We start from the raw sequence: 27,256 nt of genomic DNA on the forward strand, positions 1-27,256 counted from the left end.
GACTACATCTGTTATAGTCCACTTTAAAAACACCTTACTAAGTCTTTGTCTCCAATTTGGTCTAGTAAGGAGACTCAAGTTCTTTCCCCTTCCTATTATCACATTGTATTATGGACTTTTGGCACTTTGTTATACCTCTGTCAAATTTTTCAGTTATTTCATAGTTCAGCTAGTATTACAAACTTTCAAATCTCTTCTAGTGCTTAAAACAGTGCTGGGCACATTACAGAGTGCTGGATGAAAATCTATTAAATCTGGCCCCTTGCACACCTTTTTCAAAGTATTCCTTGTATAAGGGGAAGCAGATGTAATCCTGATTCTGCTAGTATTTCTCACTCAATCTACTCCATGCTAAACAGGTCAGTTAGGCACTAAGTCATGTCTCTGGGTAGTACAAGTGGAAGGTGTGAACAGAGAAACCACTTTATATGAGGACAGTCGAAAATTAGATCCTACTTTCCCCTCCCCACTCCTTTCCCACCGGGGAGGGGACGTTTATAAGCCCTGAGGACCAGGGTCCAGAAGCCGGCTGGCGTCCTGAGCTCCAGAGGCTTGCCAGCACGCACGATCTCCCGCACTGAGAGCCCTTCTTCCCAGATGAATTCTCATAGTATCACAGACGCGCGCAGTGTCGATCGATACTGGATGGCAGACGTGCTCCCACCGTCAAGTGTAGGCACAGGGCCGTGGATTTAGCTGCCCTGCCGCTCGGTCGCAGCTTCTTATCAGCTCAATAAGGGCAGAGCACGTTAACCCGTTCCCCTGCGGACATCCACCCGGTTGCCTCCTGGCACGCGCCGCCTGCGGCCCCTTCCTCTCGACTTCCTCCCTCTCGGCTTCCATCAGAGTCCCTCGCGTCTGGGCAGCAGGGTCCCGCCCCGCAAGGACCTCGGTTGCCTCTGCCTGGCTCTCTGGACAGTCCCTCCCTGGAGGCAGCTGTGGCGGTGAGTGCCGAGCTTAATCACACTCTGGAATCTTACCTTTCTGTATCTTCGTCCCCCCGGTGGGCGGCGGGGGAGGCCGCCTGGGCAGCCTTTAAGCCAGTTGCTGGGGCAGGCCGCTGCGAGATGGGGTGGGGGCGCCGGCCGCCAGCCTCTCGGACCCCTGCGAGCCCAGCCAGGCGAAAACCCCGCCCCCGGCGCCCGCTCCCACTCCTGATTGGCCGGTCCTGCCTGAAGGCGACCGGTGGTCCCCCGGCCAGAGTCTCAGCTATAAAGGCAGCCCACGCATGACGGCTGTGGCGAAGCTGGGGTAGCTGCGGTGCTCGCCAGCTTTCAGCCCCCGAGGCGCCCCCTCTACTCTTTGCCCCCCTGAGCTCTCCTGACTCTACCATGCCGAGGGGCTTCCTGGTAAAGCGAACTAAACGGACAGGCGGCTCATATCGAGTGCGCCTAGCTGAGCGGGGCTTCCCCAGGCTGGGGCCCCAGGGGGCGCCGCCCTTCCCCGAGGAGGCTTCCAATGCCCCCCAGCCCAGTACGGAGCAGGTGGCACCCCCCACCTTGGAGGAGGCAGCGGTGGCCCGTGAACTGTCGGGGTCGTCCTGTCGGGCGGCTAGGGTGAGCCTGGGGGAGGACAGGCAGGAAGGTGGTGCGGAGTGGAGGGCGGATGGTAGGGAGGGTCCCGGGCCAAGCCCCAGCCCCACGAAGCCGGCTGGCGCGGAGCTGCGCCGGGCATTCCTGGAGCGCTGCCTCAGCTCACCCGTCTCTGCAGAGTCCTTCCCTGGGGGTGCCGCCGCCGTGGCTGCTTTCTCCTGCTCGGCGGCGCCAGCAGCTGCACCGACCTCGGGGGAGCAGTTCCTGCTGCCGCTCCGGGCACCGTTCCCAGAGCCAGAGTTCCACCCAGACCCTGCGCCCCTCTCGGCCACCCTGCATGGCCTGAAGCGGGCCGCTGGCAATGAGCGCCGTGCCAAGGCACCACCGGGCTGCACGTCTGGACCTGCGGCCGCCGGAGTCAAGAAGCCAAAGGCGATGAGGAAGTTGAACTTCACTGATGAAGTGACCACGTCCCCTGTCCTGGGCCTGAAGATTAAGGAGGAGGAGCCCGGAGCACCATCCCGGGGTCTGGGGGGCAGCCGCACGCCACTGGGGGAGTTTATCTGCCAGCTATGCAAGGAGCAGTACGCGGACCCTTTCGCTCTGGCTCAGCACCGCTGCTCCCGCATCGTACGCGTCGAGTACCGCTGCCCTGAGTGCGACAAGGTCTTCAGCTGCCCTGCGAACCTTGCCTCCCATCGCCGCTGGCACAAACCGCGTCCCGCAGCGGCAAATGCCTCCACAGTGTCTTCAGCCGACAGGAAGCCGCCTCCTTCGTCTTCCTCGACCTCCCCAGACTCTGGGGCTGTTGCATCTTTCTTGGCGGAGGGGAAGGAGAACAGCCGGGCAGAGCGAGGGGCCGATCAGCACCTGCAGGCGAGGGACAGCTCCAGGGCGGAGCAGCACCAGGACAGCGCCGCGCACCAGAGCCTCCCGGTGCTGTCCCACCCTGAGCCACCGCTGCCTCAGGTCCCTTATACGGAGGGGGTGTTGGGGCGCCGGATGCCTGGGCCAGGTAGTGCCAGTGGTGTTGGGGGACCCGAGATCTTCATGTGTCCCTATTGTCACAAAAAGTTCCGTCGCCAAGCCTATCTGCGCAAGCACCTAGGCACTCACGAGGCAGGCTCCGCTCGTGCGCTTGCCCCGGGCTTTGGCTCCGAACACTGTGCCCCACTCGCCTTCGCTTGCCCACTGTGCGGGGCGCACTTCCCGTCCGCTGACATCAGGGACAAACACCGGCTGTGGCACGCGGTCCGCGAGGAGCTGCTCCTGCCTGCTCTGGCCGGGGCTCCCCCTGAAGCACCGAGCCCAGGCGGAGAATCCGACGGGAGTGCTCAGCAAATTTTCTCATGCAAGCACTGCCCGTCCACTTTCTTTAGCTCCCCGGGGCTGACCCGGCACATAAATAAGTGCCACCCCTCAGAAAGTCGGCAGGTACTGCTGCTGCAGATGCCATTGCGGCCTGGCTGTTGAGGAAGGAGATGAGGAAGATTGTGCGGTTGGCCTTGGAGGAAACAGATAATGGGAACTTCTGTGGGGATTTCTTGAATTTGCAAGTTTACCCTCTTTCCTGCCTCTATTTTTCTCTCCTAAAACTCCCAGTAGTCCATGTTCCGCCAGAGAAGCGGACAGCAAAATGTAAAATCCCTCTCTAGAGCAGGTATGTATATGGTATAAACATTCGTGGTAAAGGACCGATACTTTAAAGCCTTCTTGCTTTCCCCACGAAAATAGGATTTTCCCCCTCACTCTGGAGACCCTAATGAATCCTATATGACTTGTAATTCCTATGGAAAGTCGTAGTGAATGCGTGCATGTTTCAATATCTACAAAGGATTCTAGCTACCAAAAATGGTAGCCCTTAATTTTTTTTTTTTTTCTCTTGCCATCGCAGGCGCCTATGTAGTTTCTGTCTCAATAGGGTCAGATATCTTGCATTGTATATTCTGTGAATTGAAAGTTATGTGATTGGTGCCAAACTTAACGGGCGGGGGTGGAGGAGGGTGGGGAAACACTTAAGACCCATGCCTGTGGGCAGGAAATGTAAGAGGATGTTTGCGCTTTTGGGGGATGTGGCTATTTCCCTGTAAACGTTCCTTTCCTCAAGTATTAGCCCATTCTTAAGTTAGTGTTTGGAGGTGGAGGTGGGGAGGGTGCCACTTTACTTGGAGGGAGTTGGGACACCCCCAAAATTCTCACCTTTAGCTTTTTTGGTGTGTTTTCAGGAAGAGATACTTTAAAACTTTAAATAACAGCTTTTTGGAAACACAACTTATTTCCAGAAGTTTGACTGTTTTAATAGGGTTTCATCCAAATTGTTTAATCCTTCCATTGTAAATCTCATGCAGTGTTATTTATGAAACTATGTTCAGTTTAAGGAAGATGTTAATATCTATAATCCACTATGGAACTGAATGGTAATTCATTCAATATTCATTTTTCAGCAGCAACCTGTTTTTGAATTTTTGTAAACCATATTCAGTGTACACTCTGTACCCATGCTCTAATAGCCAGAGTTTGGGACACTGGCTGAGTATTGCTTGACAGATAGCCCATACTTGTAAGATGCTTACCACCAAATAAATGTACATAGCTGGTGCTTTTTGTGTTCTGTGTTTGTCCTGAGAATTTCATTGAACACAGCCTATTTTTCAAAGTCACATTTCTTATCTCCCCAAAGCCAGTATCCTACTTTAGGATCTTAGTGACCCATTTAGACAGAATACAGACAGGAAAAATTATATTTTGTCAATGAATGTAATGGTGCTGAAATACAATGGGAAAATTTCCTTTGAAGTATGGCTTGCACAGACTGAGCTCCAAAAGGCTTTAAATCTAAAGATACTTTACTACCTAAAAATGTCAACAGAAAATATAAGTATTTTTTCTGGGGGAAAAAAAAAGCAGTTTTATCTAAAGATGAAAAATATCACATTAACCATGCAAATTAACTTCACTATTTCCAAGTTGGTGTTTTTACTCAATTTTACATATCATCAATCCATTAGCTGTTCATTTTTAAAAAATGAAAGCACCATAGAAATGTGTAAATAGTTACTTTGTTTTTCCTTTCTGAATTCTCCACCTTGGTTGTGGGAAACTGTCTGTATTGTTTAACCTTGTTCTCAGGCACTCTGTTTATTTTCTCATAAGCATTCATAGATTTTATTTTCTACAGTTTCATAGCAATCTATTTTTATTTTTAAGAAAACAAAAACTTAAGTGCACAGAACTCTGGAAGGTGGTTTTAGAAACTGTCTGCAAAAGGTCTCCCCCCCACCAAAGTGCATTATAAGAGAAACTGAAAATTTAAAAATCAAAGCATCATGAATCTAAGATTAATTGATGCTTTAACCAAGTGCACTGGGTAAACATTCCGGCTAGCCGTTATGTAGGTAAAATTGCCTGCATTTTCAGTGACTATGGTAAAATCTCTGAGAAGTTGGGGTGTATCCTAACAAGGGAATTCAAATTCCTTTTTCATGATTTGCTAAGATAACCTAGGTTTATGCTTATACATCTCTCCATTAATCATACAGTTCTGCTTATTAAGCCTGAAAACATATTAAAGACAAATAGACAAGAGAAATATAAATGTCATGGATGTAAGTGATAAGAATATTTTTATTGTATTATTAAATACCATATCTTTTTCTTTCACTGTTACAAATTTGTAGATACTACATGAATGATGATACATAATTTATACTTTATAGTTTGCCCATATGATGTATTTACACATGCAGTTAGTACTGATGTCATGCTACATTTCCTTAGGAGAAATCCGTTCAAAACAAAATATGAACAAAATGTGAGCAGCTTATTTATTGTAGGAAAATATTTCTGGAGGGTGGAATGAATACCAACCTGCACCAGCAAGTTCAGTATTAATAATATTAGATTTAATTTAGACTCCTGGGTCATGTTCGCTTTTCTTTTAAAATACACATAATTTAAGCAACACATTTGTATCAGAAAAGTTTTTTCTTTCTTTTTTTTCTTCCTCTCCATCCCCCTCAATTACCCTCCTTTTGGTACTCAGGAAAGAACACGGATATACCAGGATCCAGCAGCCAATATACAGGGCCACAATCTCAAAACAAAAATGGCATTTAACAGTGATACCATTTAAAAAGCAAAACATTAGAAAAATATTTGGAAGCTAAACACAAATCAAAGGTCAGCACAGTGATTTTTCTGGATATGGCATCATCTGCACAGCCAAGAAATGAGGCATTGCTTTGGGAAGAAAAAGTTAATGCTAAAATTATGTCAGTTGGAATTTGAGATGCTAAACGACCATTTATTTTAAGCGTTTTAATTTCGTAACATAAATAATCCATAATATCCTATTATTAAGATTTGCAACTTTTGTTGTAACTTTACAAATGCTTAAATTTTAAAATTTACATTTGTAAAAAAATTATATATTTACTGAGCCATAAAGTTGCAATAGGGCACGATAAATAAAATAATGAGACTATCTGTCCAATTATAGTTTGGCTCAAAGTTAATCATGAAATTAAAAGTGAAACTGCTTAGACATAATTATCCAGGAAGGTAAAGGGTGTAGAATAAAACTCCACCCCCCCCAATATGGCAGCTTAGAGTGTGTGGGGGGAAAAAACTGAATAAACAACCCAAATCTAAAATATTAAGTTACAAATTATTTAAATCCAGTGTTTTCTAAAATAAATGTTCAGGAAGAAACATGCATGTTATGGCAAACACGAAGGCCTGAAAGGGTTAACACTATGTTCATGCTAAGGTGGTTACTGCTGATTATACTGCTAGGCTGCTTGTCTCCTTAGGATTTATTGGCTGAACCAGAGGATCGACGCAGCTTCATGGACATGCGGCTTTTGCTAGATCGAGGAGACATTGGAGAGGCCAGGTCAGCCCCGTCTACCTGCGTTGCTGTGGGAGTTTCACTGGATAGAATCTCTGGGTAGGAGCCTGTGGGAAACAGCAAGAGCATTAGTCCAAGTCGTCCGGCGTCTCATCTCCTAAGAAAGAATCTCTCTGCTACTGATTTGTAGCATGGGTCCCAACCCTTAATGAAGTCTTTTGAGGGGAAAAAAATAAGAGCAAAACTGCCTGTTAGAACAGCCTACTAATATTTTATTTAAACCCCAGTAATCTGTTGGCTCAGGTAATCATATTAGCAAGAAAGCACCAATCATTATTTCCAGAGCCAGAACTAATCAGAGAGCTCCTCGGAAAAAAGCAATTGGAAGCAAAATCTTTGGGCCAGACAGAACAGGGATCCAAAGCATCATTAACATGCAGGGAAGGGCTTAAGAAGCAGGTGAGAAGGACCAATTCCTGTCTCTAGGTTATAGGGTATAACCAAGGAAAGGGCCTTTCCTGCTCAAACTTGAAATTAATAGTACCAAATGGTTCCCAAAAGGAACACTATGCTGGGTATTTAAATACACTTTTAGAAAGGAGCAAGATAAACTCCTGGGAGAAGGACTAGCACAAGAACTCTTATCTGAAATTAAAAAAAATAAAAGACAAACTGACCCCTCAAAATGTCTCCATTTAAGAGATAAGCAATGCTTTTGTTTTCCTTAACTTAAATTTTTGTAGTTACTCTATCTAGTCACAGCAAGTAGGTAACCAGTAGAATAAAGATACAAAAATTTAGAAGCAAACACAAATTCAAATTGGAAAATTTTGTGTGTCATTTACGAAATAGTTCTTTACCTCTGCACTTCATTTCTTTTCTTTTCTTTTTTTTTTAAGATTTTATTTATTTATTTGACAGAGCTCACAAGTAGGCAAAGCAGGCAGAGAGAGAGGAGGAAGCAGGTTCCCCGATGAGCAGAGAGCTGGATGTGGGGCTCGATCCCAGGACCCTGGGATCATGACCTGAGCCCAAGGCAGAGGCTTTAACCCACTGAGCCATCCAGGCGCCCCTGCACTTTATTTCTATGAATTATGATTCTCTTACAGCAATCCTACAAAACTTGGCACATGGTAGGCTCCCAAATACGTAGTATAAAAAATTACATTAAAAATAAAAGCCCTTCAAAAAAAAAAAAAAAAACCAAAATCTGCAAACATACAATTTAAAAAATTCTGTGTATTTTAAGGCACTTTAAACCAGATTTTCTGGGCCTTACATATGTGAACATTTTATGTCACAGACACACACATCACACAGGTTGCAGGCTTATTACATATCTCCTCACTCTGCAGGAAAACTTTTGGCATGTTTGTTAGCCAAGGTAGCACCTCATAGAAATTTCAAGCATGGAAATAATCATACTAACACTTCCATTTAATGACACATTTGGGCCTAAATTGAAGTTATAGCTACTGAACAATCAAAACTGTTCAATAAGGGGTACTGATCTTATAGAGATATATTACTAAGAATCTATCTTGGTAGAACCCTTCAAACTGTTTTTAAGGTGAAATGATATAATCATACTTAAGAACAAACATAGGGAAGAAGTATTTTCTCACTACTTGGAATCCACGTTAATTGTCTTTCTTTTCAAAGTAATTTCTCCAACATTCTTTCTTTTCTAACTGAAATGAGGTTGGCCTTCAAAATACAAGGAGAAGGAAATATATTTCTGTTCACCTTTACTCTTCCTGAAGATCTGAATTGATTCATACTGGACCCATACTGGAAAACCTAGAGGAGAACATGAATCCATGGCCCTTTTTAGGGAAGCACTGCAGATGGATGGCAGAAGGAAGGTGAAGAGCGGTAGCTCATGCTTTTCTGATATGCATATTATTCTCAGCCAATAATGAGAGGCCTTCCCATGGCTGTTTACCTTGAGATGGCCAATGTTTTCTAGCGGAGGTTTTGGGAGGAAGAGAACTATCACTGCATTTCTTTCTTTGTTGTGAATGAAGAAATGGAGTAGCGAGCAGAAGTGAGAAAACAAAAGAGAAGACAGATAACAGACATGAGAGACACAGTGCAGAATTGTACAAGTGTTAACCGAGGAGCAGAGAAAAGAGTAATCAAGTTTTTATTATGAAATTGGGCATGCAATGCATTAGGGTGATGGTGTTTCACAGTGGACAATGCTTTGTAAATTCAAATGTTATACTTACCAACTAACAAGTTCAAATAGGAAAAAAAAGAAAAGAAAAAAGTCTATGAGAGATTCTATAAACATCTATCTTTTAAAGTGTTCATTGTACTGGGGGGGCAGGTTATCCTAATCACTAAATCATAAAATCTCCAGAGCTGTACTGTCCAAGACAGTAAGCATAGCCACATTAAAATTAATTAAAAATTAACATTAAGTAAAAATTAAAATGTGGGTCATTGGTGTACTAGCCACATTTTAAGTGTTGGGCAGCCACATGTGGTTAGAGCCAACCACATGTGGACTGTGCAGCTATAGTGCATTTCCATCGTCATAGAAAGTTTTACTGGAGAATATTGCTTTAGAGGATGCCAAAATCATAGAATATTTTCTTCAAAACTAGCAATTTCTCCATGCCTCCCTTACTTATGCCTGCAGTGTGAAATCCCCCTTCAATAAACTAGGAGTAGAATCAGGCTTTTTAGTGTATGTGGTATACAGCTTATCAGTACCTCCTCATGTTTTGGCAAATAATATTTGTGGTATATACTCAGCATATTCAACTCCATACTTTAAAAAGAGGACAGATCTCAGTTTTTAGATGTAAAAGAATACAGTGATACCTACCCTTCTTCATTACACACCCTATTCTGCCCAAGTATTGATTTCTATCACATGAGTCATAAAGAATGTTGCTTTATTTAATCACTTCAATTATTAATATATCCTCAAGTGGCAAGTATCTGTGGGCTCCTACATCTGTTCATACTGTATCTCTAACATTCTTATAATTGTCAGTACACAGTTTATCTTGATGGTGTAATTGATTCATATATTGTACAGTGGTTACAATGAACTATTACAAGTAACATGCTGAATATAACTTTGGGAGTCTATACAGATTATAAAAGGGAACTCTGGATAGTTCTTTATTGTGGCTTTGTTTGTACTGCTTGCTGACCGGTATGACTGGCTTAAAACTACTGAAGTTATTGGGTAAATAATAGCCTTTAAAAAAATATTGTGACTTTGAAAGCAGTTCCAGTGAATACTGAATTAAGAGGCACTGTGATGTGTTAGGAAGAACATGGGCATGTGTTAGGCCCAGGTTAAATGCCAAATCTGGCATGTTACTAGCTATTGGATCTTGGGCAAACTGATCCAAGAGGTTTTTCATTTTGTTTTGTTTTTGTAAAATGGAGACAATAGTAGTATTTTTCAAAGTTGTGAGGGATGAATGACTACATATGCAAAGATCCTGCAAATAGCAGGTTCACAGTAAGTGTAGCTATATAATAAGCTACCAGATAAGAGTAAAATTTAATAGACTTTGGATAAAAACAGATAAGGACTAGAAGGGACAGAAGTTAGGAATATGAAAATGACCACTTATAAAATATAACCACTGAAATGCGGAAAACACAATATACTGTTTTGTTTTGAGGAAGTTAAAAGAATTTATCCACTCTTGTGCTGATATTCCTACAAAATATAACCTTACTTATTAAAATGTATAGACTACCCCAGTACTCTTACTGCTTTAATATTGTTAAAGTAGCTGATTAGTGATTAAGATTAGCATGTATGCACCACTACTGATGTCATAAAGGAAACAATATGATTTTTTTTTTTAAGTAATTCCTTTGCCCAACATGGAGCTTGAACTATGACCCTGAGATCAAGAGTCACATGCCCTACTGACTGAACCAGCCAGGCACCCCTAAAATTAAACAGTACAAGAATACAGGCAAACAAAGTGGTTTAATTTTGAAAATATTCAAAAACTGCCATTATGGCAGACTTAGAACAAATTAGTCTAGAGCTTGTCATATTTTATCTCCTTATAAATAGAGAAACTGGGTTTTGTGGATAATAAATGAAAGAATTAGGATTTAAATCCAGATCAGTCTAATTCCAAAGCCCATACCTCTCCCATGGCAACCTTAGCTATTTAAAAACAAACAAACAAACAAACAAACAAACGAACAAACAAAAAAACTGATTTTTTTCCAGTGGGTAGAAATGTAGTTTTTAAAATAAGCTTCAACAATTTCTAACTTGTAAATATCACAGGTTGTAGGGAAATTTCTCTCTCTCAACAGCAAGAAGGGACTGAAAATATTTAGATTACATGGTAAGTACATAAGTAATAGTAAATATAATACCCTGACTCTGAAGTCAGACTTGGCTTTACCAAGAATCAGGTGACTCTGGGTAAGCTTTTCCCCCACCCTCCCATAGAACTGCATGGAGATTAAATGAGAGAATGTATGTATAGTACTTAGCACAGTGCCTAGCACTCAGTAATTGTTCAATTATTCTTTTATTATTTTCATTACAAAAATTTTACATCTGAATGAATGTTCTATGTGGAAACTGAACCTAGTAATTATTGTCACAAAAGGTTAATGGGACTTTAAGACTGATATTATTTGCCTCTCAGACAACACATAATAAGCCAAATTTTCAAGTTCAAAATGCTGAAAACAGGATACAATTTGGCTGTTTGTAATTTCAGGCTAGCCTAGTGATACATAAATATGATCAGGAATCTGTTTTAAAAACAAAGCAAACACATATATAGCTTCTGTTATATGTTGAAGGAAACTGATAATTGGCAATTTACAAATAATATTTAGGATATACTTAAGTAACTATCTTCTGAGGGGCTACATTGTGTTCTTTCAGATCATTTCAAAGCCTGGGAAGGGGAGGTAAGTTTAAAATAACTTTTAAAGAGGGACACCAATTTTATAAGGTTATCTAAACAATGGTTAAATTTTGATGATTTGAAGATCCAAAGAGATAGATCTGACCATCATAATACTATCTCATCTGCATGTGGCAATACAGATTTTGTGAATTAACTGCAAAACTGAAATTAGAATGAAGATCGGATGCTACTCTAGGTCTTCACCATCACTTTATCTAGATTATCTCTTATTTTCATGGCAAAAAAATATTTGAATCTAACTACTAATTTTCATTAAATAGAAACCTGTATGTAACCTAAAGGAAACTAAATTGGTCTGTATGTAGAAATACACATATATTTATGTGTGTATGAATACATAGATGCATAATAGAGGAAAAACACCAACCAACTCTCTAATATTTACAGTGCTAAAATTTCTAACTTAATTTGTAGAAAAACAATAAATATGAAGGGAGGTATTCACTCAATTAAAATAACACAATACTAGAGGTAATTCTAGATATACTACACCATAAGCATTCAAAATATTTGTGGCTGATCACAGTAAAAAAGACATTAATACTGGAAGAAATCATAGGTATATTTTTGATGTTGACATAGAGGAAGACAATTTAATTAATATTTACTGTGTACCTTCAGCAAAACATGATCTTGTTTCTTTTGTTGCTGGCATTCTAGAATTTTATTAAAAAAAAAAAAGACTCGAATGTGATGTTGGGAAAGAATATCTAAATTTTGAACTGGTTACCAGTGTACTCTGGTGAAAGAAAGGAGTAATTTCACTTTAAAGTTTAGAGTCAGAGATGTTCATAAATATAAAAAAAGTTTAAAAAGGAGGTCACTGTAAAACTTTTGATATTTTCCACACACATGCCTGACAAAGATAAAGGGATTTTTTTCCTGTAATTTTTTTTTTTAAAATAAAGGACAAGAAAAATCTAATAATGGTTTAATGTAGTTACAGGAGATCAACAAAGTGTGACATCACAATATCTCCTTCAATGACCTTAGGGATAAAAATAATTTCCCTTAAGTATCAGTCTACTGTCACAGAGTCCATTTTGAGAAAATACAGTTATGAAATTTATGGATCAACTATGATACACCAAAAATATTTCTCATACTTGTTTAAATAATACTAAAAATTATCCAGAATAATCTTCTCTTGAATTTCAATTCAAACAGCTGGTACATTAGTGTTAACCAGAAAGCAGGTTTTAGATCATCTTGAACCAAGTTAAAGTTAAGTAAACTTAAAAAAAGAAAAAAAAAGGTATTTTTCCACACTATGCTACAGAATGGAATTATATAATAGGACTGGCTAGAAAGAATATATTTATTATATGATCATACTGGCATTTCTTTAAAACTTAATTTCAAATTATTGCATTTGTTATCATTTAGCATATCATTATGCATATGGAATATGCATAGGACAATCAAATGTTGATTATCAACTGCAATTATGAATGCATTTCTTCAATGTGACAACTAAATTTTATTATTATGCTAAAAAAGTAAAAGTGAACCTATAAAACTTCACACTATTATGTAATTTTTGCAAACCATAAGTCAGGTCCCTATTGCTATTATGTGCTTATTTCACTTCTTACTTCAACTTACAGCTTTAAAGGGAGTTCTATGTGTATGAAGTGGTTTATGATAGGATAATCAAAATCTGAGATGACCAGAAGAAAAAGATAATCGTTCTTCAGATGTCATAATGTTTTGGTTCCTACAGAAGGAGCAAATATTTCGCTTTTTTAGTATTGTGTTGAATTGAGAACCACTCTGATAAAAAATATTTTATCTTTTCTAAGTATTAGAGTCTGCAAAAAAACCAAACCCCAAAAAACCCTCCAAATATATTCAGTAATACTGGAGCGAGTTATTTACAGATAAAAACATCCTTTTAAAATCTTAGACTGCATGTTTTTTAATGGTTCCTAAGGGCAAAGACAACTAAAAAAATTACCTAAAAATAATTTGTAGCATAGTATTAAGTTTATGTTAAAATTCACATCTTCATTACTATTGAGATAATGAAATTTTAATGAAGTAGTAAAATACATGAAAAATGAAGCCAATAGAACCTTGACTTTGTTGTTCTGTCTCAGAAAGCAAGAATACTACTATCCCATATTATATATCTGGCCAAATGTGCAGGATAATATACACAGTAGGAGGACACTAAGTAAGAAGAGGTATATGAAGGACTCCAGTTGATAAACAACTACAACATGAAAACTGATGGCTTTTATAAATGTAAGGAGGAAAGCTAATCTGAATATTCTTATTATCAATATTTTTCAGTTGTGAAACTTATGATTCAACTATGTGATATATGAAAGTGTTATTCACACCTGTTTTAATTAGTCTGGTATTTCTCAGATAGTCTCTTACTAAAGAATTAAATTTCCAGTTGTACCTAACTAGTTTTTATTTGTTTATTAATTTGCTTTTAGTATCTTTTTTTTTAAGCATCATTCTTAATGCCAAGCTGAGTTATTTTAGATTGTCGATCCACTGAAGTGAATCTAAAGACTTTTTAACCTCTTTCTCTTTCAAATGAATCAACCTAGTCTATATAATTTTCCTCTTTCCTAGGTCTTTTATATTAATTGGGAAAGGGCTCTAAGATTTTTGGGTAAGATTATTTTTATAATGGCCAATTAAATGATGACAGGAATGGAAACTTTATTTTTTTTCCCAAAATAAACTAGGCCAGAAAAGGACTACTATGCCTCTTAAAACTTATTTAATATAAAGAAAACTTACATATCATAAAGAGAATTTGAAGGTTTCTTATGGTGAACTTCAAATATATTATTTTTTCCTGCTCCCTTGAATACCATTAAAATAGTCATCTTTGTATTTCAGGTGCCTAGTACTTTGGCACATAATAGAGTAAGTATCTGATGAGTTAAGATATCCAATAACAATGCAACACATTACAAAATACAAAGACACACCATTTCAGCTCAGTAGTACTATTTTTTTCATGCTGAGAAACAAAAAAAGTCAATACAAGAAGGTGTAACTAATTTCAACCAACGGCTGCTTCTAATTATTAGTTATTTTTATCCCAGAACCAGGGTTAGTGTTTCATGCAGACCTGGGTTAGTAACTAGAATTCTGGAAGAAATTTAGTGACAATTTCTGAAATGTTTAGTATGAATGAGGGCAATGTTAAGTTTGCTTATTGTCTGAATTACAAGCTTAGTGCTTGCTAGTTTTTAAAAAAGGAAATGGGGAAAGAACAAAGGGTGTTTTGGTTGACACTTTGTCTTACCTTCAGATAAACAGAACTGATATTTAATGATCTAAAGAGGGAAAATAAAATAAATGAAACAATCATAAGGAGTGCAAAGTATCACAGAAAAGGAAGGCCATGAGTCAATTTATTTTCTTACTGATTTTTTTTTCAAAATTAGTTATTTGTAAAAATGCAGTACCCTCTTACAGTCTTTAAATATTAAAAAATAATTTACTATACCAAGCACTTCTAAATCTAGACAGTTTAACTGTATTTGTAAAATTACAGACATAAGGCAATATTCTTGGCCATAAAATTTGATCCTCTAAAGGCGAGAAAGAGTATGTGCTCAACTTGTGTTTCTTTTGCAGATACTTCAGTAATGATCCCCTGAAACACAACAGTCACTGGCCAGTAGCTCAGATAAAATGTGGTGCATGTACTTTAATGAAGATTGTTGACTTCTACAGGAACTGCATTTAGGTAAAAGAAAGCATAAATTAAATTTATAGGCCAAATTCAGCTCTTAAAAAATGAAAAACGTATTTTAATGACTGGAGTTTTATTCAAGCAAGTTTTCTACTATTTTAAGAGTTTAGAAAAAAAGGGTATTGCATTTCAAGTTCCAGTAATGACAAGTAACTAATACTCGCTTTTCATCTTACCGGCATCAGATGGTAAGTGATGGTAGGGAGCTGGAGAAAAAACCTGTGCTGCAAAATCTTCAAATGTTGTTGGTTCTAAATGGTGCTGGACAATTGTTTGCAGGTATCGTGCTCTCTCTTCATAGCTGATTTCCTTCAGTTAAGGATGTACATAAATGCAGCTTATAGTGGAAAAGAACAGAACTTATCCAAAAGGACTACTCTGATTGCTAAGCTATTACTTCTTAATAAATGTATTCACTTCTCACATATCATTTCAAAGTATGGCTTTTTAAAGAGCAAAAAAATACTGTTTTTAACATAAGTTTACTCTTCAGGTGATACCACTATACATGGCACCTTAAGAGGGAGATATTTATTAGAAAACAATGATAATATAACTAAACTGTTCAAAGAAAGAAAGGTAACCATTTACTTGAGAAAGGATTCAACTGCTATCAGGTCAGCCTAGGCTCATTTTATCTTATTAAATTGGCTTCAATCTGCAGGTTACTCTGAAAAGCCACACAATAAATATTAGAAGGCTGCTTAAAATACTGTCTGTAATTCTATATTTTTCATTTATACTTATTGTGAAAAATTCCTGCATATCTTCTTCTTTTTCTAAAATCCCTGTATTTTCCCAACAATTGTTCTCATTTCGAATGGAAGACTACTGTTGCTGTAATCCTTGAATAACTCCATGTGGTTAAGATAAATACACAGTTGAATCTGTATGTCAGGAAAAAATATCTAGTCAATTATAACACTGAAACAAGCAGGAATATTTGCAAAGAGTCCACAGGACTCCTAAATACCGTCTAACAAAGCATCTACAGGGCACTGACACTGACAGAAAAATACTGTACTTCCCTTTCACCACATTTTCTTCTCTGATATTATTGACAAGCAACCAGTACCTTGAAGTGTTGTTGCTTTGAAACAACCCTCTCCAGGCTTCCTGTTTCAGCAGGCCTGATTGTGCTGTTAGCACAGAGAGGGCGAGAAAGAGAGAGAATATTTCTGTTGTTCATGAAAGCAACTATGGAAATGGCTGTCAAAATGTAGAGCAGCAGGCAGCAACATACAATTATCAGGAAAAACTCACATGCTGACTTCATGTCGTATAGTTCCTGAACTGAGAAATCAGTTAACCTTTCTTCTACAACTTTTAAAAGTTTTCATGCTGTATCAGTGTGCTATGTTGACAGGCTTTACAGAAGACATTTCTGTAAGTATGAGGCTAGTAAAAATTTGCCTATTGATTTTTCTTTCGTCACTGAGTATTTTTCAAAACCCATTATTTTCCTCTAAACTCTTTATTCTTTTTTTAAAACTGTGATTCAAATTACTGTAGCTCTTCATTTCTAGAAATTGTAAACTAATCCTACAACCAACGCCAAGAAAAAAAATTTGTAAGGAAGATAATTTAAGGTGATAATTCAGTTGGAGCTAACACAGCCATAGTTACATTTACAAAAGGTTATTGATTAAGAAGAGGCAAAAAGCTTAGAGTTAAAGGTAAGACTATACTCATTAGGTACTTAGACTGTGCTGTCTTTTGCCCTCGAAACAGCTTGAGTACTCTCTTCTCGAATTACAACTTATTTTATGCATTAAATGTTGAAATCTGAATTCTAATTTCTTGGCACCCATTATTTTCAATTCTGTACACTGGGACTGAACTTTGAAGAATTCTACTTCTCAGGAGAAAATGCTATATTAAAATGATCAGTGGAAAGGATTTTATGGAAGAAACATAGATATTTTTGAATGTTATCTTAGAAAAGTAATATAGCACACTTTAAAAAGGAGGTATATGGTTATAAGTGGAAGAGGATGAAACTGATGGTTCAATCTAAATAATACCACATATCTCAGAACTTGTTGGAAAGTACTTTTTTCATTGGGGGAGATTCACAGCTGCCGAATTTTCTGCAGTTAATAGAGTCCTTTGATTCACAGCAGTGCCCCTTGTACAAAAAATACTGGCCTTTGTGTATTACCAGAAACTAATTTTCTATTTGGCTGAAAAGGGAAAAATGGGGTTATTGCTTCTCCCTCCTACAGAGCTTTTCATTATGCCTGATGCACTCAACTTCTAAGCTCTTCTGAGAAAAAAAATAACTGAAGAGGCAAGAGGTAGAAAAATGAGCTTGTTAGCACATTAGAAGTGAAGTATCTTGGTGGGCCCTAGAAATTCCCAGTGGTGTGTTAACTTATCACTCTATGCATGCTGGCACTGATAGTCTCCCAATTGATCACTCTCTTTTCGCACCAAAGGTGCTGCCAGGAAGCAAAGGCTGAAGGCCCACAGGAGAACAGTCTGCTATCAAAACAAGCTGTTTTTAAAAGTCTGCTTGAATGGGTAAAATGCTTCATGAAAAGTAGGGTGGAGACACCTACCTGCTTTTAAAATGCTCTACTTTCAGAGGACCTATAAATGAAATATTTTACTTTATCTTATTATATTTAGAGTTTACACAAAAAAATTAGGCAGAGGGAAAGCAAATGTTAATATTTCTAAGGCTGGGAGGGTATTTCCAGTGTAGTAAAATTTAATAAAAGCATGAATATCTACATACAATACATATGGAGTACAATTCTATTTCACTATTACAAAACTCTGAAGAAACTCAAATATAAAGAATATAAACTGAATATTACTGAAATTACCCAGCTACAATGTATTCATTTTATATAAAAACACAGATTTTCTTTTTAGTTAAAAAAATCTTAAGTAAAATGATGCTCTAAAATGGTTTTTAAAAGTTCAAGTCTAGGTGTCAGAGTCAGTGAAAAAATTAGTGGTTAAATTTAAATGAAAAACCATAGCACTTTTCACAAATTAGGCAGGCTAATGTCTGCAAGTTCCTTTTTGGGGGGTTGTCTATGGTAACTCACCTTCTAAAAGCTAAATATTCTTTATAATTTTCCAAGTTTGATGTAGCCAAATCAACAACATTGAAACAAACCAATCTAATCTACAGTACTTACATTCCTCCCCCCTTCTAGAAAAGAGATATAAGGAACTCTAACTACTTAAACCACAGTTCTGAGTCCATAAACAGGAAATTTCATGATTGAGACGATGATAAAATCAGTTTATGGACATAAGGATTAACAAAGAGGACATTGGGAGATGGGGAGGAGAAGTGAGTTGGGGGAAATCGGAGACTGTGGACTCTGAGAAGCAAGCTGAGGTTTTTGGAGGGGAGGGGGGAGAGGGGTAGGGTGAGCCTGGTGGTAGGTATGAAGGAGGGCACATATTACATGGAGCACTGGTGTGGTGCATAAACAATGAATTTTGGAATACTGAAAAAAAAATTAAAACAATAAACAGTGCTGTTAGCATCTGCAAATGGTAACCATAATCCAAAGTGGTTAATTCCTCTATCTCCTCATAATAGATCAGACACTTACTCCTTAAAAGGCAACTCTCTAGGGAAGAGTTATTAGTACCTATAAATTGAGTGGCATACACAAACTTGATCGCTAGCAACAACAGGATAGCTCAAGCTTTATTCCTACTGTGAGTGCACGTTGCCATTGGCACTGAGATGAAAAAAAAAACAAAAAAAAAAAACAAATGGGTGAGATGACAGACAGGGAATGGTAAAGAAATTCAAAGTAAAATTTGAAGTACAAGTCTAAGTTGAATTAAGGTTTTTGTTGTAAATTTAAAACAACCCAAGCCAAAACTAGCTAATAAAACACCACTTGATGAGGGAGACTTTTAGCTGGTAGGAATCTTTAATACAGAACTAGCCAATCAAAAGAAATAACACACAGGTGCTGCAATCACAGCAATATAATTATCCACTAATCCTCCTTCCTTCTACTTTCTGCAGAAGCAGGAAAGGGGGGAAGGAATATTACTATTCTAAAAATAATAAAGGGAATTAAACATTTTTTTCTAGTATAAACACTTTAATCTGTGCTTTATTTACATTAACACTGTTATTCATTTTAGGTAACTGCTCTTGATTTTAAACTTACATATGAAATTATTTATGGCCCTCTGTCATTGTGTCAATACCAGCTGTCAAGAAACTGGGGTTCAATTTCAGCCTGGTCCTAGAAAGAGATGCATGAGTTCTCCGTGCAGCAGTATATGTTAAATGGGGATACCACCACCTGCTCCTATTTATGTAATAGGGATGCTGAAGATAAAGGATATAAATATAGGGTAACCCAAAAGTCCGCCTACATCTGTGTTAAACATAGTTTTTCTGGCTTTTGGTTCAAGTCTTTGTAAATAGCAGGTGCTGTCTCCCTGAGGGCAATTTTCAACATCTGTTTAAGGAATATACCTGCCTTCATGTGCAAGAACTCCGACAATATTTCTTGTTTGTGGTATGTACAGAGAGACTTTTGACTTATTCTGATGACAGAGAAAATGATTTCTCATGAGAAAAAGACAATAGGAGGAAAAGCTACTACAGAAGAATAATTAGTACACTTCTCAATTTTACCAATGCATAAGGAGGATATAGAAAAGGTAGGTTTGGTTTTAAAGAAGCAACAACCTTTCATTCTCCACAACCATTTTCTTAATAATCGAATGTAATTGTGAACTGCTTTTACTTAAAGGGAAAAACCTTTAGTTTTGTGATCACTAATTCCAAAGCATGCCCAATAGGTTTTATAAATATTTAGCTCAACTGTAATTGTAACTACCAACTGTAGTTGGTAACATTTCCAAAAAATGGAAGTGTATGTGTGTATGTATAATGTACATAGCAAGAATGAGTATGAAGTATTTTTCACCAAAAGTATTTCTGAAAATTACAATTTTAAGTATATGTCTGAGACCTATCACTGCTTAATTTCCTCTTAAGTTCAGATTTAATGTTTTCTTTCCTAAGCAAGAAAGAAATATTGGCTCCTTTATAAGTAAAGGCAAAGTATTAAGTGTTCACATCTACACTCCATATCATGGCCTCAGAGATTTAAGACCCATTCTGAAATTCCTAAATTAGTAAGCACTTGCCTGCACTCAGATATTTCTGTGGCTTCATTGCTGTTTTAATGCTTAAGGATTTTATCTCCCTTCTCTGTATGGAAGATTCCAAGAACAGTAATTGTAGGAAGAGGGAGGAGAGTTCTGCCTCCTGACTTAAAATATGGAGAGCACTACTTACAATATTCACCAAGTTTGTAAGACGGTTGTGGTAGGAGTTTTCACATCACAGAACTCGACAAATGCCACAAGTCAGGGCCTCACACTGTTCTCAGAGCCAGTTGTTAAACACTAAGTATGCCTTTTTCTTTGTACTTGTCTTCCAAGTGGGGAGACTAATATCATAGGAGCAGAGACCATGTCCTTTTTATTTTTACATATCCAGCACCTAACACAAGACCCAGAAGTACTCAATGACTGTTAGTATGTTATAGAAGGAATGAATAAAACTGGTCTGATAGTTGATAAGGAGACCGTTATACACAAAATCTCCTTCCATTAATCCCAGTTTGGCTCTCCAGAAGCAAAACCCTTTAAGGCCAATATAGTTGGGACTTTGCTATGACTGGATTTAGAGACAGAGTTTGAATCTTCCTGTGAGAGTTTGGTTCCACCCCTACCCTTGATCTTGCTGCCTTCTTTGGAAGAGGAAAAAGTGAATAAAACATGTATGTATGAATATACACATAAAGTTTAATGTTAAAAAAAAAACTAATAACTTTCCCCCCAAAATCCTAAATGCCTAAAACAGAAATTCTATAAATCTTGGAAGTAATTACAACTCATTACAATTTAGCACTGAAATATTCGCCCCACTGGTTGTGACAATTTTTTAAATTTAAAGAAATCTTTAAAATTTTCATAAATTCTACAATGGTATGAGGCAAGAAATTTAGTTAACAAACTAATTCTGTTCATTTCAGTGGTCCTCTGTAAAGAAAGGAGAAAGGGAAGAAATGCTGAGAGACTCTTTAGATAAAAATCATATGAAGGGTAATTTCAAAACCATTTTAGACAGATTTCTTTCTCTCTTTATTTTTAAGGCAGATTTCTAAAACTGCTCTGGTACACTATAAGAATAGATGTAACAATACTCTTGAAAAATAATATTCAGAAATTTAAATATTCAGGTTTTGAAAAAGGCTCCCTTGAGAGGGTTTATCCCAGGGCATCATTTATTGAGACTATTTTAGGACAGTATGATCTAGAGGAAGGATACAACAATCATCTGCCAATATTACTTTCAGGAAAGTTAGCAAAATTTGCAAAATGTTTATTCAGCAATAAGCTTTGCCTGGATGGAGAATACAGACAGAGATTTGCTCAGAAAAACAAAGCTGCTGATCTGTAGAGTTGGCACTAGAACCTTGGTCATTTAATAGTCCAGTGTTCTTTCTATATCCACTCTCAATGATTTCAGTTTGGTGTAGGAAAAGAAAAGGCATAGAGACATTTTAGTTAGCTCAGGGATGGCCAGCACAAAGACTGTTAGTTTAAATTTGAAGACCGCCATTTTTGAAAAGTGTTTGTTTATATACTAGATATCGTATACAATACAGGAAAAATCCTTGGCATGCTCTAATTAAAAATGAGAAAATAAAGCACATCTGGATTTTTACTTCTAAAACGCCTTGAAATATCCTCAAATATTCTAAAGCAATGTCATTATACAGGGTCTTGGAGAAATACTGAAAAATAAGAATTTTATGGAGATACAGGATATATGTAGATATATTTTGTAAGTACATCTCAAGGATCACATTAGCAGGCTATTAGCAGTAGTAAAGGGTCATATTTTCTTGAAATATACAGGACAACTAAGTACCCCATGGCCTAGGCACTCCTCATTTATAAGATGAGAGTAAACTATACTTGCGTACATTATAAAGCAAGATCTAGTAAATTAATACTCTATTTCTTTCTTACAGTAGCTAATTTCTTTAAGACACATACAGTGTAGTTCACATAAAGTAAAAATTTCCCCTAAGTAAATGGAATGAATCTTGGTATTAATATTGTTTACTTGTACTACCTTAATAGAAATTCTTCTGAAAGTCTGCAACAGGTTATAACAAATTATTGTGTATAATTTTTATGATGCATTATACTAATGAAATTCTTTAGTAGTTGCTACTATCTATGCAATGAAGGAAAAGCTGTGATTTGTCAGAGTAGACAAAGCTGGGCTTTAATCCATCCTTTTAACCATACTGCCAAGTCTATATTGTTTTCACTGCGTCTCAATTAGGAGACAGGCAGGACACCTGGTACTTCTTTATCTAAGTCCCATGGGCTGCCAGATGACTCAAAATCCATAACAGGTGCTAAGGCAGTGTGAGGATAGTCCTATTATTGAAAGCTGGAGTTGAATAAAATTTGGACCATATATAATTGCTCATAAATCAGTCAATTACTAAATGAAAACATTAAGTAAAAAGTTGATAAGCCCAATTCTACCAAAGTTCATGTAAATACATTTAAAAAGATTAACCTTAAATAAATAGGATTAAAAATTTAAACCTCCCTAAAGGTTCTGAAAATCCTTCCTGATTTAATAATCCAATAATCACTGGTGGTTTCTAAAAAGCACTAACATGATTATGAAATATGTATATTCCACTTTCATGAAAGTTGTATGAAGTAAAACACCTAAAAGAAAAACCGAGTTACTTAGATTTCAAATTTAATGAAGTTAAAATTTTAGATTCTTATTCTTGGTAAGATGTACTTGAAAATATTATCATTAAGTAATAACAAGACTTTCATAGTTAAGAGAATCACAAGTATTAGTCTAAGACTTTTATAAACATTGGGGAATGACTAAAAACACTTTGTATTGTTCCTTCTCAGAACAAAAATTTCAGTGCATTAAAATTGAGGAAATGTATGTGTTTGAACTAAACACTAAACTTGGATTCTTGCTAGAAGATTGCAAAAGGGAAAAAAAGTAAGTGAAATTTTACAGTGTACAATTACTTATGTGTTATCTCTACCTAAATGTGTACTAACATAATTAAGATTTTGTTTAAATGCTCTAATTATCAGGAGTACAGAAAAAGTGATTTATTATCATGGTAAGTAGTTACAAAGTACAACAAACTATCATTTAAGACTGTGTCATAGAATCTATGATAAACAGTATATTGGCTTAAACTAATGCACTATATGCCCCTAGGGAATTATGGGCTTAGAGACTGGACTTTAACATCAAAATCTACCCATTAATCTTGACTTAAATATAATCTATTCTGCAGTAAAAGGAAGAATGGGCATTCAATGAATTACTGTTTTTGAAATACTGCACTGGTGCCCATTTACTAACAGCGTTTAAGGGGACATGAGGAGATGGACTAGTAAATTTTACAGACTGTTACTATTTCACAAACATGCATTTGATTTTTCACCAACTTAGCAAGACTATCCCATTTAAAAAAATTTATAAATTAACGGACATGTTGCAGAAATAATAATACTGCAATATAATTTAGTCAACTTAGGTTCAGCTGAAATCATCATCTATGGAAATATGCTATAGGGTCAGGATCCTGGAGGCTGAAGTAAGCTGAAGTAGATCATTGTTTCTTTGCATCAGAACCACCAAATACTTGGTTAGACCAACCAGAAAAAAAGGAAAGGCCAGCAGTAGTGTTTATACAAATACCAGGGCATACAATGCTTCATAAAAAGGGAAACATCCCTCTTATTTTTAAATATACCTGAAACAGACTTCAAGGAGATAGAGAGAACGAACCAGAAATGACTGAAATAGTTATCAGCTATTCATTTAAATGATAAATCTGGTATTTAACCCTAAGATTTGAGGACTAGTTTATTTACAGTGGATTATTTTAGCACTTGCAATTGTTATGCATAAGATTAATTTACATTTCTATATTAATGTAGCTTGTAGGTATTCAGATATTTGGAAATTCTAAAAAAAAACCCCACAGTATAAAGGAAATTAAGCCAAATTTGTGTTTAACTTTATCTGATATATGGACTGTGCTAGTTTAAATCCATTTTCATCTATCATATCAAAACTGACTTTTGCTCTGTTATAATCTGGTGGTTTTAAAATGGATAATGCCATGTTAACAAGGAATTACTACAGGTGGTTGCTTAAATATATTTATTTGCTTTCTTTTTATAGTAGGTATGTGCTAAATAAAAGTCAACACTCCTATCAAGAGTAAGTAAATGTAGAAACATCAGTTCTACAACAGCTATTTTTGCTCCTTCTCTTTTCTGAATAGCAATTAGTAAAGCAACCCCTTCCCCTCCTCCCTAGTGCTGTCAAGCTGTTCAGAGCAGTTTGCAACTCGACAATGGTACCATTGTGAATGCTCTCTGGGCTTCCTTCCCACAGAGAGTTAAATGGGCAGTTCCTGCTGCCCATGATTGGTGTCCAGTGAAATAATACTCAAGAGCCAGGTTTTATCAGCTTCACGCCAAAGAAGTGAAGCCAGGGAACCCAAGCCTTCATATCATACTGGACCATATGCCAACCCTGATGGCCCCAAAGGTTTATCACTATGAATCAGGATCCATCATGTCCCTTGTGAAATTTCACTTCACATACCTTATGTGAAATGCAAAGCTTCACTAAAAACCAAACCTTCTTTACAATTGGCATGAACAGATGGACGGTAACAGTGGTTTGGCAAGCAAAAGTTAAGATTTAAATAGGCTGTATTCTAGTGTTTGAGAGGAAAAGCAGTTAGAAGAAAATGGGGAGATTTGTGACCCATAGTTTAATTTTAATTCCATTATTGAGTTATTAAAAATTCAATGGAAAAACCCCTTATGTTTAGTAAAAGGAAAAGAACGGATTAAAAGCACTGCAATTCCTATGTCAAACAAGGTTAAAGACTAATTTCAGCTTTACATCCTTCATTCTTTGCTCTCTGAAATCCACAAATAGCATCTAACTCTACTGCTCTTTTTATATTTAAACAAAGACTAGAATAAAACTTGTACATTATGCAGTAGGTGTAGTGAACGATAATGTGAACATACCAGTGCATCTTCATCACTAATATTAAAAAAAAAAAAAAAAGGTTTAACAGAGAAAAAAAAAGTCCCTGTTCTATCCCACAGGTGAAAATTTAATGAAGATGGAAGTAAAGAAACTTCATTTTGTTATTTTTAAAGACAGTTCAACACCTGATAGAGTTCTCTACCTTCCTTGTATTGCATGCACTACGATCTGATCCAACTGTTAAGACTGGCATATGCAGACCATACTGCCACACTGGATTTGAAAAAACAGGTAAGATGGTGGTAGTGCTTTCTTTCCCTTTGCTATTTTTGCCATAAAGCCAATGTGCTATCAGAATAGGATGAAAAAAAAAAAAGCCTCATTTATCAGTAACATAAAAAAGCATGATAGTGTGTAAAAGCACAAAAAGGCTTAAAATTACTTTACAGGAAACATGTAAAGAAGGCTTGTTATGCAAGAATGTTGAGTCCATCATAAAACTCAAGATGACGAAAATTTCAAATGCTCTTTTTGAAATGGCAAATGGATGTAAATATTATCAAACATTCAGAGAACTCCTTAGTCTTATTGCTAGCTATTATTATTAACTAGCCTGGAAATTACAGTATAACTAAGTATAAAAATTATTTAAATAATCTATAGACTAACTCATTTTAGAAAGGCTTTACTATAAAAGGAAAATACATTCAACCTTACCCTGCTATTCAAGACATAAAAATTATATAAAAGCAAAAGGAATTGTCACCTCAGACACTGGCTGTTGTATTATCGGTAGTAACATTACAAAACCAAGTTTGTTTTATTTTGTTTTTCTGCTTGACTGCATTATTTGGTTTGGACCTCATCTGCTATTACTCTTTGCTTTGCTTTATATCATGCAATACTGAGAAATTCCTATCTCTGAGCCATGTTACACTTTTATCCCTTTGTGCTTCCCTGGTAAAACCATTCCTAATTTCCTCCTCCCCACTATCCTCTCCCACTGTAATGAAATTAATCACTTTTACCATCCTACTTTGTAGATATCACTACTGCTGGACTCCTCATCAGAGGACACTTCATTAACTACTCACTCATTCACCTACCCATCCATCCATCTAGACTGTACCAGACTGTACGCTTTGAAAGCAGTGACTCTTTTTCTATCGCTAGCTTTTCTTTCACAGTGCTCCCATATAGTAGGTAGTCAAGAAGTATGTGGTGAGTAAATGAAAGATCCCAAATTGCTTAGCAACCTTTTTTGGGAGGTAAAGAAATACAAACTTTTTTTTTACATGAACAAGTCTGGATGCTACTCAACCTCTATTGAGATAGTAACTTTTCCCCTTTTATAATGATTTATTTCATAAGATTTTATTCCTTTATTTCTGAGAGAACCTTAAAAATACTTATTTTGAAGTCATTTTGATGTTGTTCAGTATAACCTTTTTTTAATACTTAAATCTGTCATTGGGGCATTAAGTGTTCTTAGAAGAGATAAAAATTGAAAATATCTCTGCAATTAATATAATGAAATGGAAGTTGCTCATATACTGAAGTCATTTTTGTGAGTTCCCATTGTTAAAATACAGGAAAAGTAGATATTATTGGTTTCTATTAGTAAAAAGATCATCTCTAGAGAACATTAAAAGATGCTATTTTCAGACATTGGTGCAATTCTATAGGATAAACTTCACTATTATAAAAAAATTTATTACATAGCAGAGACCTACATTTATTGCCTTTATATCTTTTTGAAAGGATGAAGGCATATTTGCTAGACCAAAACTAACAACTTTAAAGGCATGCAATAAAATATTCCCACAACGATTGTATGGAAATCTCTCAAAATACCAATAACATCATCAATAGGCATATATTGCCATTTTTTAACAAAAGATTTTTATAATTTATTCAACAGAGAGCTAGAGAGCACAAGTAGGCAGAGCAGCAGGAAGAGGGAGAGGGAGAAGCAGGCTCCCTGCTCAGTGGAGAGCCTGATATGGGGCTTAATCTCAGAACCCTGGGATCATGACCTGAGCTGAAGGCAGTCACTTAAACGACTGAGCCACCCAGGCATCCCATATTGCCATTTTTTATTTTTATTTA

The 27,256-nt window shown here is 37.0% G+C and overlaps 2 protein-coding genes across 15 annotated transcripts in view; one reads left to right on the forward strand and one right to left on the reverse strand.

Moving 5' to 3' along the window:
- The first annotated feature begins 481 nt into the window (after positions 1-481).
- On the forward strand, positions 482-4,150 carry INSM2 (INSM transcriptional repressor 2). The gene has a single exon (XM_004773336.3). The coding sequence runs from the start codon at positions 1,332-1,334 to the stop codon at positions 3,003-3,005; it is 1,674 nt and encodes a 557-aa protein (XP_004773393.1). The 5' UTR covers positions 482-1,331; the 3' UTR covers positions 3,006-4,150.
- Positions 4,151-5,138: 988 nt separating this feature from the next.
- Positions 5,139-27,256, reverse strand: part of RALGAPA1 (Ral GTPase activating protein catalytic subunit alpha 1) — a 252,447-nt gene continuing 230,329 nt past the window's right edge. For 6 of the 14 annotated variants that reach the window (XM_045067877.1, XM_045067874.1, XM_045067882.1 and 3 more), the window contains 4 exons: positions 15,228-15,352; positions 11,692-11,694; positions 8,128-8,181; positions 5,139-6,488 (listed from right to left, as the gene is read on the reverse strand). In XM_045067877.1, the coding sequence (XP_044923812.1) occupies positions 6,340-6,488; positions 8,128-8,181; positions 11,692-11,694; positions 15,228-15,352 (331 nt within the window). In that variant the 3' untranslated portion in view covers positions 5,139-6,339. Of the gene's footprint in view, positions 6,489-8,127; positions 8,182-11,691; positions 11,695-14,598; positions 14,630-15,227; positions 15,353-27,256 lie in introns of all 14 variants that reach the window. The other 8 variants (XM_045067875.1, XM_045067883.1, XM_045067885.1 and 5 more) reach the window with 5 other exon arrangements.

Source organism: Mustela putorius, unplaced genomic scaffold (genome assembly GCF_011764305.1).
Source record: "Mustela putorius furo isolate JIRA1106 unplaced genomic scaffold, ASM1176430v1.1 tig00003898_pilon_pilon_pilon, whole genome shotgun sequence".
Classification (NCBI taxonomy): domain Eukaryota; kingdom Metazoa; phylum Chordata; class Mammalia; order Carnivora; family Mustelidae; genus Mustela; species Mustela putorius.

Excerpts from the sequence above, each read along its gene's own strand:
- INSM2 (XM_004773336.3), top strand. The coding sequence starts at position 1,332 with ATGCCGAGGGGCTTCCTGGTAAAGCGAACTAAACGGACAGGCGGCTCA.